The 13710-nt window shown below is 37.0% G+C and overlaps 1 protein-coding gene across 1 annotated transcript in view; it reads right to left on the bottom strand.

Annotated features, from left to right (window-relative positions):
* Positions 1–13710, bottom strand: part of Cntnap2 (contactin associated protein 2) — a 1482107-nt gene that overhangs the window by 1013110 nt on the left and 455287 nt on the right. The window contains exon 9 of the mRNA XM_042054579.1: positions 2347–2496. Within this exon, the coding sequence (XP_041910513.1) occupies positions 2347–2496 (150 nt within the window). The remainder of the gene's footprint in view (positions 1–2346; positions 2497–13710) is intronic.

The following is a 13710-nucleotide window of genomic DNA, read 5'->3' as shown; positions in this document are numbered from 1 at the left end:
GTGTACTGGTGCATCTAGATTAGAAACTAGACATGGATGGACCCTCCCTCTATTAAACCTCACTAGTGCCAGTACTATGAAACTCAGAAAGCTCTCCTGTCCCATTGCCTCCCTCATATGACACCTTCTTGTGAGTTGCCTGCCCAACCTATGCTCTTTAGGCATCCACTTTTCTTTCTTTTTTTTTTTTTTTTTTTTTTTTTTGGTTTTTTGAGACAGAGTTTCTCTGTGGCTTTGGAGCCTATCCTGGAACTAGCTCTTGTAGACCAGGCTGGCCTCGAACTCACAGAGATCCGTCTGCCTCTGCCTCCCGAGTGCTGGGATTAAAGGCGTGCGCCACCACTGCCCGGCAGGCATCCACTTTTAGAAGCGAATGGAAACTTTCTTACCCAGCTGTTTTCATTCAAATGAAAACAGAGAGTTTATTAAAAGTAATGGCCTAAATAATGTTAGAAATCTAAAGCTGTACATACATAATCATGGGCCCTGGCTGATATCTAAAAGACTATTATCTAGTAATTGGTTGATAAATAAATATAATTGCCTCTTTTATTTTTATCTCAATTATTAAAATTAATGAAGTGTTAAGGAATTTCAGTCAAGAGATAGAGATATCAGCTAACGCAGCTGTGACCTCCTTTGCTGAAGAAATACCCCCCAATACTGCTTTTTTTGTGATCTGCAATTCTCACACAAGAACAAAGGGAAGAAAGTATACAATCAGAAGCCTGACCTGGCCTCCAATTTCCTGTGAGCAGGCACAGAAATGTGGAGGCCCACCCTGCTAGAAACAGTCAAGATGATGCCTCTCAGCCAGGAGCTTCACTTGGTGCAAACCTTTGCTTGGGGCTTTCAGAGACCAGGAACCATTACTCCTTATCTTCCTTCTTTCCTACTTCTGGTAGCTGCTGTCTTTCAGAGGCATCTCAGGGAGGCAGGTTGGGTATTAATTCAGGTCCATCTACATCCTGTTCTTGATAACATATGTCTTAGAATCTCTTGAACCTTAGAATTCTGCAGTGTCTCAAGCTTATAGTTCAGTATCTCGTCCTGTATGTTAAAGTTATAGCTGTTCTGCCTGAGATTTGGAATTACAATGTGTTTTTTATGCACTTACAGGACTCAGCTGAGGAGGATGTAATCAAAAAACCATCATGATTCTATGCTGGTGGCATGTCTTGCAGGCAGAACAAAGGCCCAAGAGGAAGTCAAGATCCTCTTGACAGGGTTTTAAAAACTCAAATCTATAAAGCAATAAAGCACAGCACACCACATCCAATCATTTTTACCACAAATGTGAGGCTCTAGCAATTTGTCTATCTGCTGGACTGAGATGGATTGGAACTACTATAGGCCTTTGGTGACCTCATCCATGGCCAACAGCATTCCAGATCGGAGATTAGTGGAGACTGTCAAAAGCTTTTCCGCTGACAAATGCAATCCATTTACTATGACAACCATGGGAACTCTTGGCCCAAAGCTGATTATGTTCAACACATACTTGGAGGGAAGCTAGTGTTTAAATGAATGGCTTATGTTTATGTCAATCAACTCTATTCCTTCGCTCAGAAGACAACTTTTCTCATTTTCATTGACTCACCAAATATTCACTGAGAACCTTTAAAACATGTATTATAAATACCCAACAAATATCATGGATTAATGACTCAGGACAAACTCAGAACTTATTTCTCTAACTTATACCTCCACAGTGGTAGAAACTCCCAACCTAGGAGCACATGGTCTTATATTCAGCAGCCAGTGGCTGCCAGGCCATATGTTTCTTCTTTCTCACAATTTAAAATAAAATTCATATCTGTTCTATTTTACAGAGTTTACTAATTCATTTATAAATAAGTATTTGCTATCTGTCATACTCCAGGAATTTCTTTTGGACTAGGGCATAGGGCAGGAAACTTGGCGGACAAGGTAAGTGCTCTTAGGTAGAATTACTCTAACAACTTCAGGGGAAACAAGATGCAAATACAAGATAGGAATATATATTCATATAAACAGACATGGGTATTGACTAAAGTTTAGAAGAATTTTCTATATAATGTATGACCAATCTGTAGCTGTCATTGATTCTAGAAGAGAGTATTACGGGAATTACACAGACTCTCATGGTTTATGCTTTGAAGATTTGAAGCAAAAGGTAGATAGGGGGTCACTACATTAACAGTGTTTTTGTGAAGCAGCAATTTCTTTAACCTTTTAACTCAATGGAATAACAACTTGTTTATTTATTCTAAAATCTACTAGGTTCCTTGGATGAAAGTACTTTATAAACTTTTTGAAAACATTTTTTCTCTTTTTTTTAAGTAACCTAAACCGTGGCATTCCTACCTCCCAAGAAGTACTTCTCGCCAGTCTTCACTTGCAGAGGACTGTTGGTGCGAACTGCCGATGCTTCGTCCCCATCAATGGTGAGAACTGCAAAGTTTTCCTTGGCCAGGAAGCGAACCTCATGCCACAGCCCATCATTCAGCCTGGAGCCTGGGGGGAAGACAACGAAAGTTTCCTAAGTTGGATCCGTTAAACCATTTTTAAACATTACAGCACAATGATTTCATTAAAAACCCATGATTATATTACTTTTAAGGTGCTTATTTTTTGGATAAATTTATACAAAGCACAGTATTTATAGGAACAACTATTATCCTCTTTAATTGGGTAATTCATTTGAATTGCCATCCTTGTCATTTTGGAAAAGCTACATTTATATATTTGTCTGTGGTCATTCAAGGAATCTGTGTGGCTGAAAGGCACACAGTTTTAATTTGATAGAAATAAATATAATACTTTAAAGGGTTTTATTTGTAAAAACTCTTTGTTTCTGTGTGGGTCTGGGAGAATGTGTGCCTCTTTATGAGAGTGCCTATAGCAGCAAGAAGAGTGTGTAGGGAATCCTAGAGGTAGAGTTATAAGGTAGGTGTGGGCATCTCTTGATTTGAATGTTGAGGAACAGAACTTTGGGACTGTACAAGAGTAGTGTGTGTGATCTTAACCACTGAGCTATATCTCTAACCTTCAAGCAATCTTTAATATCAACAGAATTAGGGATTGAGATGTAAATGCTATGAATATATATTTCATCTAGAAGAACATGGTGATGCTTATATTTTGTATTTTCTGATGTTCTCTTAACATTTCAGATGGCTTTCCCTCTATCAAATTGAATAAGCATAATGTAGCAGAATCTTATAGAAAAACACAATTAGAATGTAATTGAGATACTTGCAGGAAAAATGGTTTGTATAAAGTCATTTGGGAAGAAATGAAAAACTATTTTAATTTAATAACTTATTTTTTGGTTAGATTTGTTAGACTCCATTCTGAGATAAAAGTAGATTTATTGTATTTATTTAAAATTGCCTTTACTTTTATATTTTTAAAATCTTTTATTGTAATGGTTATTTTTCTCAATAGACATATCTACATAATACAGTTTATAGAAATTAAGTACTAAGAAAATGATTCCATGTATAGTAAAACATACGAATTAGGCACTGATCATTATGGGAAGTAAAGATTATCTGATCATCAAACCAGGCAGTATGGTAACTGGCTAGGTTATATTTTAGCAAAGAAAAAGCAATAAAATACACCCACAACACCTAACTCCCAAATTTATACTTCATTGTTTCTTAACACATTGTAAAAGCAGAAAACATTCTTTGTTTAGCTTGCGTTCCTTTCAGTGAAAATAATTAGAAAATCAACATCTAACAGAGGAGCACACACTGGACAAGAGTGTTTGGGGGAATTTTAAGAGCACAGAGAGACGTCCAGGAGGTTTGGTTGACCTTGGAAAGGTCAATGCTGTGACAGAGGCAGGGGTGTTGTTCTAGTCTTTTCTGAATGCATAATCTGGAACATACACAGAGGCATTTTAGTGTCTCAAAAGAAAGAAAAGATCAGCAAAGAAGATGTTTAAAATTAGAGTCAGAGTGAATCAATGAAACACAGATGAAGAATTTAAGCCCTTAATTATTTAATGCCAGGAGTGTGCAAACCACAGTGCGTGGGCCACATCCAACTTGTGACCTTGTTTTTATACCAAATGTGCATTGAGAATGGTTTTTATGGCATTAAGTAGTTGAAAAGAAATTTAAAAAGAAAAAATACATCCAACTTAATCTGTTTTAGAGATGAAAAATTTCATAAATTCAAAGTTTAGTGTGCATATAAAGTTTTATGGGAATATATTTAAATCCACTGGTCTGTAAGTGACTGGACCAAGAATAACTGAGACAACAGTCATAGTCGATAATATGGCCACTGTACCCAGATATTGACTCTGTGGTTATTGTCATTAAGAACATCAACTAACTGTTGAGTCATTACATCCATAAAAATGCTCTTTAATGAAAAAAAGAAAAACCTTGAACCTTGCTGGAACTTAGAGACTAGTCAAATGTCAATAACATTTATTCATAATAAATATTAGTACAAACAATGATATCTTGGTGTAGAAGATCCTTCTGTTTATGTGTTGCTTTCATTGGTTAATAAAGGAATGGCTTTGGGCCTATAGCAGAACTGTAGGGGAACAGAACTAGGCAGGGGAAAACTAAACAGAATGCTGGGAGGAAGAAGGCAGAGGCAGAGAGAAGCCGTGAAGCCACCAGAGTCAGACATGCCGAATCTTTGCTGGTAGGCCATGACATACAGATTAATAGAAATGGCTTAAATTAAGATATAAGCATTAACAGATAAGAAGCTAGAGCTTCTTAAATCACTGGGCCAAGCAGTGATTTAATTAATACAGTCTGTGTGATTATTTCGGGGCTAAACACTGGGCGGCTGGGACCAACAAGCAGCTCCTTCCTCCAACACTATCTCATAGTTCCATCAGGATTAAAACATGAATTTAGTGATATCAAGCTTATTTTGTCTCAGTGGAGAACAATACAAATGTTCTTAAGTCATCAGAATTAAATAATTATCAAATTACCAAATATATAATATAAATCAGTGTATATACATAATACATTAAACATACAGTGATGTGTAGATATAGCCAATAAAAATATCTGTATTCACACACTGAGATAGAGCTTTCATAGTGCACATACATGCAAACAACCACTTGAATTACACTATAACCTCTAGGTTATATACCTAAATATCAGTCTAGAGTATTAATTGTCCCCTCAATGCTTTTCTTGCTTCTATTCTTTCCATTTCAGTCTTTAGACTCATCAAGTGATATAATCCTGTCTTGAAAATGTAAGCAGGTTCATGACATTTCCCTTATGATAATTTTCTCTTGCTTCTGGGCTCAGTAACAGCTCTGGACAAATGCCTAATGGTGACTGAGGTGTTAAGTGTCCCATCTGGAATGCCTTCTGTGTGGTGTCTTTGTGATTTTTCCTCTCACACTACAACCTTTTGCAATGCGTCATATACAGAGATTTTATAACCCTGTGTGCAAAATGACATTTTCCCTTCTCCCCTAACTTCACTCTTTTTTATAAACTTTATTTTCTCTATACAACTGCTAATGATTAATTATACTTTGTGTTCATTCATTTGTTCCTTTGTGTGTTTCTTCTACTTTGAAAATAAGATAGATTTAGGTTTTCTGCATCTAAGTGTTGTGCCTGAATGTATGTGTGTACTGTATGGGTTCTTAGTGAGTGTAGAGCCTATGTGATCATTAGAGCCTCTAGAACTGGAATTACAGATAGTTGTGAGCCACCATGTGGGTTCTGGGAGTCAAACCATGATCCTCTGAAAGAGCAGCAAGAGCTCTTAATGACTGACTCATCTTTCTAACACTTAACTTTTGATATAAGCTTTCTGATGTTAGAATTCTTTTTTAACTATTTTATTCCTTGTTAAAAATAACATTTCAAGCAGTACCATGTACATATCAGCTGTGAAAGAATGACTGAATGAATCTGAGCGGTTATCAAAGGCGTAGGAGCCTGGCTTCTAAGTGTCGTGGGTGGTTATGCTGAAGATGAAGCAACAAGCAGGAGAAAGCAGCATAGACTTCACTGGCCGTGGCTTTCATGCCAGAGACAGCCATATGCAAAGGGATGCATGCTGAGAGTAGGAAGGCAGTCCTGGAGATGAAATTTTATTCTTGCTTAGTAGTCTATTTTAATGTTAATACATCTTCTCGGAAATTTGTTCTCTCCCAACATCTATAATGGACACCCTAGTTACTCAGTTATTCAAGGAAGCATGTTCTCCTATCTCCCTGCATGCCAACATGAGCTCACCTCCAGACATTGCAATGGCTTCCAATGATGTGGAAAATGAAGTATCTGGCTAGAGGAATCCTGTATGCTAGGGGCGGTCGTCACTCCTCTTGGGAAATCCCCAGGGGATTTGGCTTAGCTTTCCACAATAGCAAAAAAAAACAAAACAAAACAAAACAAAACAAAACAAAAAAAAAAACGCTTTTGTGACTTTGGTAACTTCCTGTCCGACCTCTCTCTCCTAGTGTGTTCTGTACCAATATAAAACATAAAACAGTATTTATGTCCCCAAATTCTTTTAGGTCCATATGATTTTTTTTTTTTGATACTGATAGGTTACTTTGTCTGACAATTCCTCATTGTAAAAAACGCGGGGAGGGCTACTCCACATTCTTTCTATAAAAAGACAACTGTCCCACACCCTTTAATCTCAGTGTTTTACCTTCCTGTCCAGACAAAAACAGGCCAATAATTCTTTTCTTTCAAATATTCATGAAGAGCAATGCAAACAAACCCTCTGTGCTGTAAAATTACTATGCAGATGCAGTCCTATTCTTAAATTGAAATCAGTTAGCTGTCAGCTAGCGATAGTGCATCTTGACACACTTCCTTCTTGAGGAGGCCCCTTTGGGTTCTCTTGCACAGTTAATGTCACAAAGAACGCATCTTCCACACTATCGTTTTCCTTCCAGGCATCAAACGGGAAGTGATGAGTTCACGACAAAGTGCATGGTTGTGATGTGGGTTTGGGGTTTCTGTCTTTGCAGTTTGTGGAATCCTTCCCTGAAATGCAGTTTGGGGGCACAGGTCTCAATGACACCGTTATTACAAATATCCAGTGACAAACTCAAACACAAGCCTACACAATCATTCAGGCAGAGAAGTCACAAATTTTGAACTCTTCTAAATGGAAGATCAAAAGGCTTTTCAAAAAACCCCTGTGAAAACTGCATCACAAAACCGAATTATAAGTGTGGCATCACCACCTGCATTGTTCACAACAAAAGGCCTATTATTCTTATCGGAGTAAAAATGAAAGGTCATTTTATTTTTTCTCAAGGAACTTAATTAGCAGAGAAATTGGACCTCAGATTGCAGGAGCTTTGTTGACAGCGAACCTCTCCACATCCAAGCTTAAACTGTGGTTTCTACTCATTTTAATTCCAATTATTATTTGGAACATTTACTGTTAATCATCAATAGCTATGCCTCAGTGATCTTTGAAAGGAAGGGGTCCCTGAATATAATGAAATTCATTCTCAGTGCAGCCAGGATGACCAAATTGCTCAAAATAAAATGTGCTTTTTCTTTTCTATTTTCTTTGTCCAAATGTTATAAAAAGTAATAGCCTGAGGGTTTTCTCAAGAGAGAAACCTAATTCAGGATCTCTGCATATGTGAGTATTTATAGACATACTATTCTGAATTCTACGGTCTAACCACACTGATGAGTACTTTCCTGGCATTTGACTCGTTTAAACTTCATAAAATCTTTAAATATTATTATCTCCCATGTATACCAGAGAGACAAAGTTTAATAAAATGTAAGCCTCCGATCGTTGGTAAGTGGTAGAGCTTTGAAATGAACCTCGGTTATGTTCCTCGAGGATACTTCATTGTTTTGAGATTGTCCTGGGAGGCATATTTTGTCACCTTGACATAAGTTAGGGTCATCTGAGAAGAGGGAGCCACAAATGAGAAGATGTTTCTTTGATATTAGCCTGTAGGCAATTTTCTTTTGGGGCATTTTCTTGATTAATGATTTATGTGTAATGGCCCAGCTTATTGTAGGTGGTGCTATCAAAGGCAGGTGGTCCTACGGTGTAGAAAAAAAATCCTACTGAGCAAGTCATGAGGAACAAGCCCAATAAACATCATTCTGCCATGGCTTCTGCTTCTGTTCCTGCTTCTAGGTTCCTACCCTGAATACCTTACCAGACTTTCTTTGATGAAGGACTGGGATGCGCAAGTATAAGCCAGATACACCTATTCCACCCACAGGTTTCTTTTGGTCATGGTGGTTTTATCACAGCAATAGAAAGCCTAAGTCAGAGGTCAAACAAAAATTAAAAGAAAACCAAAAACGAGTCCTTTGTACAGTTCCTGGCTGTGTAATCAGAGTGGTAGTACAGATACCCTTTCATTTCACCATACCTACAGAGGATCTCTGTTCCAGAGATCACCTTCCCTATCATTCAGGCTAGGCAGAAACCCAGGTACCATCCATTTCCCCTGCCAACTGTCAATCATTTGTGCTCTTGTGAGTTTCTGTGGTGTTGGAATATGATACATACAGTGTGTGTGTCTTGCAATATACTTTTATAGAGACATTTTCACTTTTAAAAAGTATTCTGAATGAAAAGTTTATAGTATAGAATAGATGAGGAAATTTTAAGACCTTTTCCCTCGGGCATATTTTATAAAGCCCACAAGAATTTGTTTGAATCAGCCCCACAATGTGCGACACGTGGAGCAAAGGGACCCTTGTATTCATTGTTCCATTTTATAGTGAGTAGAAGCCACAGTTTTGACTCTGCTGTGTTAGTCCGCAGAGCTGAGCTGATAACACAGGCCTTGGACTTTCAAATATCAGTTTTCTACTTTTTAGCCTTCAGCCATCCATGTTCTAGTGAGTGTGGAAAGGATGCCATAGACTTTGCTCATGCCCCTCTACCTGTAACCACTCCTTCTGATGCAAGTGAACATTACAACAATGCTATATAAAACAGTATAAGCCAGATATACAACAATGCTATATAAAACAGTATAAGCCACATATACATTCCATTCCCAGGTCGAAGAGAAAATTATGGGACTTCTACACCCTTCCTCTAAAACGTATTTACTATTTCACTTTTCCTGAGCAATCTGTCATTTAGAAAAAAATATGCAAAATTAAGAGAAAGAATAATAGATCATCTTTTAATTTATTTATTATTTAAGTATATGTGCTTGTGCCTGATGTATATATGTGTACCCAAAGTATCAAGGAGCCCCTAAGGTCAACCAGAAAAAAGATGTCAGATTCCTTAGGCATGGAGCAAGTAGGTAGTTGTTAGCTACCAGGTGGGTGCTGAGAACTGATTTTGGGTTCTCTGCATGGACCGAAAGGTTAGGGATAAGTACTCTTAACCACTGAGGCATCTTCCCAGTCCTGTCATAGAGTCATTTAAAAGAATCTATAGAATTAACAATATTTCATGGCATTATTTTTCATTCAAGTTAAATGGAATATTGATGAATATTAAGAGTGCTTGGAAGTCAATGCATGAAATTATCTCAGAATATAAGAGTTTACAAAGTTAATGTGCAAGATTCATATTGAAAATAAACACTAAATGCTTATTTAATGATAAACCAATTATTATTTAAGTTATTATGAAAACTTTGCAAGTCATATATAGATGGGAAATTTATTAATAAACATTACTAAATCTGGCCTTCTTATTCATTATTAAAGACATAGTCCTCTACCCATCATCCTACAGCAAACAAATCTTTCAACCATATGAAGACCCAACCATGTGTACGTATGTGTGTGCATGTGTGTATGTGTATGCATATGTATGTGTGTATATGGGTTATGTTAACAATGGTATACATGTGGAGGTCAGAGGACAACTTTTGGAATTCTGTTCTCTTCTTTCCTTATGGGTTTCAGGGACTGAACATCAAGCTAGCAAGGCAAGTGTTATTCTATTTGGAGCCCTTTCACTGTCCCAGAAAAAGAACTTCCTAAATTATTAAGCTATTACTAAAAACACAGTAAATATTAGGGGCATTTAATATAGAACACTAACACTTTAAATAGGCGTGTTAGTAATATGTACTTATTTATGTTAGGATTGTCTTACCTTTGTGTTGCATTTATTATATTCAAGCACACGTATAATAACTCTCATAAGAGACAGAGACAGTTATGAACCCATGGGTATATGATTTTCACTTTCATCATCAAAAGATAGTACGTTAGGCAGGAATTTGGACTCGAGTCAGATGTCTGCATTCAAGTCTCACTTCTGCTCCCATGATAACTGTGCCAATTGTCTGTTAACCTCTTCATAGGGCTGCCAGAATAAATGTACAGATGGCCCTTGATTTGTGATGGTCCAACTTAAGCATTTTTTACTTTATAGCGGTATAAAAGCAATATGCATCTGCTGGGAGTGAACTCTGACCTACTCTGGGTCTTATGATACCATCATATCTCCTGATGCTTGGCAAAGGTACAGACCTACAGCTCCCAGATATTCCCATCCCCATGAGATGAATGCCTGACATCTTTCTGTGCTGGGCCGCTAAACTGTGATGTGCAGTAGGCAGAGGCATTTAACGCACCATCAACTTATATTTTCAATTTGTTGTGGGCTTATAAATATATAGTTCTATCATAAATTGAAAAGTGCCTGCATATATTATCATTTGGAAGAATACCTGAATTAGCACTTAATACATTTCAGATTTGTCTTTTTTTCTCTAAATTTCAAACTTGGTTGTACTTTCTTTCAGCATATATCAATCATTATGAAATAAAGAAAATGTTAGTGCTTTATGAAAAAAATTCCTTCATGTCACATAAAATAAATAGTGCAAGGTCAGTGGTAAGGAGTTGGCTGACTTGAGAAAGCATCTGAATTTATCTTGGCTGTTATCCTGGTCAACAGCTGTCAAAGCCAATTCTGAACTCTACCTGAAAATCACTCTGCCACCTTTATAGTTGTTGGTTTTCTTCCCCATCCTCAAATTATGCCATTACTCCCAGATTATAAAATCTTAAGAAGTTCTGAATACGGTGGAATATTTCCAAAAGTGCAATCCTTTAAAGGACCTCTCAATTGTGAAGAGTGTGAAGGAAAATAGAGTTCACATTTGCCAACATAATTTATTGTGATTTTCCAAGTTAATAATTTTCAAAATAATAGTTTTGATTACAATAGCAATATATACTAACATATACTGCATAATATATACTATTCTATATTATATACTATTGCTATTGTAATCACAAACTCACAGCAGCTATAGAAACATAAAAGAATGTGCCCTCTGCAGTGAGACATGGGTGAGGGAGGATCAGAGACCTCACCTGTCACTGATGAATTCAGAAAATAACCTTCAGTTGCATACTTACCAATGATCACTCCAGATTTCATTAGACATTTACAACCCATTGTACACATTGATGGCCTTAATTAAGCCAAACGGGTCACAAAACAAAAATAAACATCATGATCCTGGGAAGGGACTGGAGGTTATTAGCAGGTATGTAGAGAAGATAAGAGAAGGTATAGAAAAAGAGTAATCAGAGGAACATATATATATATATATATATATATATATATATATATGAGACTGTCAAGCAACAAGATTAATCAATATATCAATATATCTACGGTTTTAGTTAGGGCTTGTGTTCTGTCATAAAACACCATGCTCACCATGCTCATAAACACTTGGGCTTGGAAGGGCTCATTTTAGCTTTTGACTCTTTGGTCATACTCCATTGCTGAGACAAGTCAGGGCAGAAACTCAAACAGGAGGAAGGAGGAAGGGGCTTGTGCAGATGGAGGAACATAGCCCTGGAGGACTGCTGCTAACTGGCTTGCATCTCATGGCTCACTTAGCCTATTTTCTTGTATATCCCAGGATCATCAGCCCAAGGGTGACACTGATGACAGTCACCTGCACAACTCCCGGATCAGTTGTTAATGAAGAAAACATACCACGGGCTTGCCCAGAGGCCATCTGGTTAAGGCCATTTTCTCAACAGAGGTTCTCTCTTCCAAAATAACTGTGTCAAGTTACCATAAAAATAGATATCTGTCAGCCTGGTCTAGAGAGAGAGTTCCAGGACAAACTTCAGAACTACACACTACACAGAGAAGCCCTGTATCAAAAGACCAAAAAAAGCCCTATCTATCTATCTATCTATCTATCTATCTATCTATCTATCTATCTATCTATCTATCTATCTATCATCTATCTAGTGTTGTATGAGTTTTGACTTAATTCTTGAATCAGATTATTTGATGCTACTTTATGCTGTGTCTGTCATTACTTAGTAGTTCACAAAACAAAAATTTTCAACTACATATTAAAAAGTGAATTCTTTTTATTTTTACCAAGGATTAACATAAAATCAGTGGTTTTCAAGGAATATTCCAGTTTTCTTCCTTACTTTTTTTTTTCAGATGATAGTTAAATTGTTCAGTAATATGTTCTCCAACATCTCTCTAACATATAATTGTTAAAAAAGCTTGCTTCAGATGCAAATATAAAATGTTAATAAGTGCATTCTATCTGCACTGTTGTGGAAGTGGTATTATTTTTAAAGCAGGACTCTTGAGGTGGGTGGCTTGATTGAACAAGGAGAAACAGATGTTGCTCTTATTAGAGACAAGAAGAAAATGCTGGTTTAATGAATATTGAAAAAATAAAGCATTTAAAATATAGTCACAAAGTAAGATGTAACATCTGTTGGAAAATGATTCAAATAAGGTAACAGTGATGGGTTTTCCCTTTGGCTTCATATGCAGTCTTGAGAGCAGCATTCCTGAGGCTCTGGACCTATCTTTAGGCCATTATAGAGCATGAGGTAATAATGGCGTATCTCATCATTTACAAAGAAGCCCATAGGGCACGAAGAAAAAGAAATCAAAATTTGTATGTGCATATCATATACTTCCTACATTTCCTATGTAAATTCTATAAGGAAACTGAGCTAATTAATTGCTGTTTTATATGTCAAACCACATCACTGTTAAAAAAAAAACAAACAGCCTATGATAGCCAAGCAAAGCACATTATAAGGAATGTGGGCAGGCACAGAACACTTCTATTTGCTTTTTACTTATTTTATTGTATCTGTGCATCGAACCTAGGTCTTTGAGCACCTGTACTGAGTCATATCTTTGGCCTTGTTTTTATTTTATATTTGGAGACATGGGGGTCACTAATTTGCCCAGGTTACCGTGAGCTCATTCTGTAACTTAGTTGGCCTTGAACTCGGGATTCCCCTGCCTCAGTTTCCAGAGTAGCTGGGATTACTGTCCTGTGCAACCAGACCCTTCAAGATCTGAATTTTCAGCTATAGATAGATTTTTCAAGTGCTTTACTATAAATCATAAAGGTAGAAGGACAGTTTAGAATATATTTATATTCTGAAAAAAAATCACTTGAATCGAACCTTTAACATGGATGCTCTGGGTAGAGCAGAATACATGAGATTTTCTGTGTAACACTTAACCTGCAAGACTTCTTGGGGACTCTTCTACCCCAAATCTCACTATCCCTGCAAGGTCTCATTATGAATCCCAGATTTGCCTCTAACTCATAACATTTTACTTCAGCCTTCTGAATGCTAAAACTGGGATTCTAGGCATAAAAAACATGCCTAGTGTTAGTCTGAGAATCTTAAGGAGAAAGACTCCTTCATAGGCATCCAGAATCGTCTGAGGAAGAAGGGAGGTTAGGGTTTTTTTTTACTTATCGGCACTCTA

This window comes from Arvicola amphibius, chromosome 2 (assembly GCF_903992535.2).
Source record: "Arvicola amphibius chromosome 2, mArvAmp1.2, whole genome shotgun sequence".
Lineage (NCBI taxonomy): Eukaryota > Metazoa > Chordata > Mammalia > Rodentia > Cricetidae > Arvicola > Arvicola amphibius.
The sequence above is the reverse complement of the archived record's forward strand: the minus strand, read 5'-3'. Positions and strand labels throughout refer to the sequence as shown.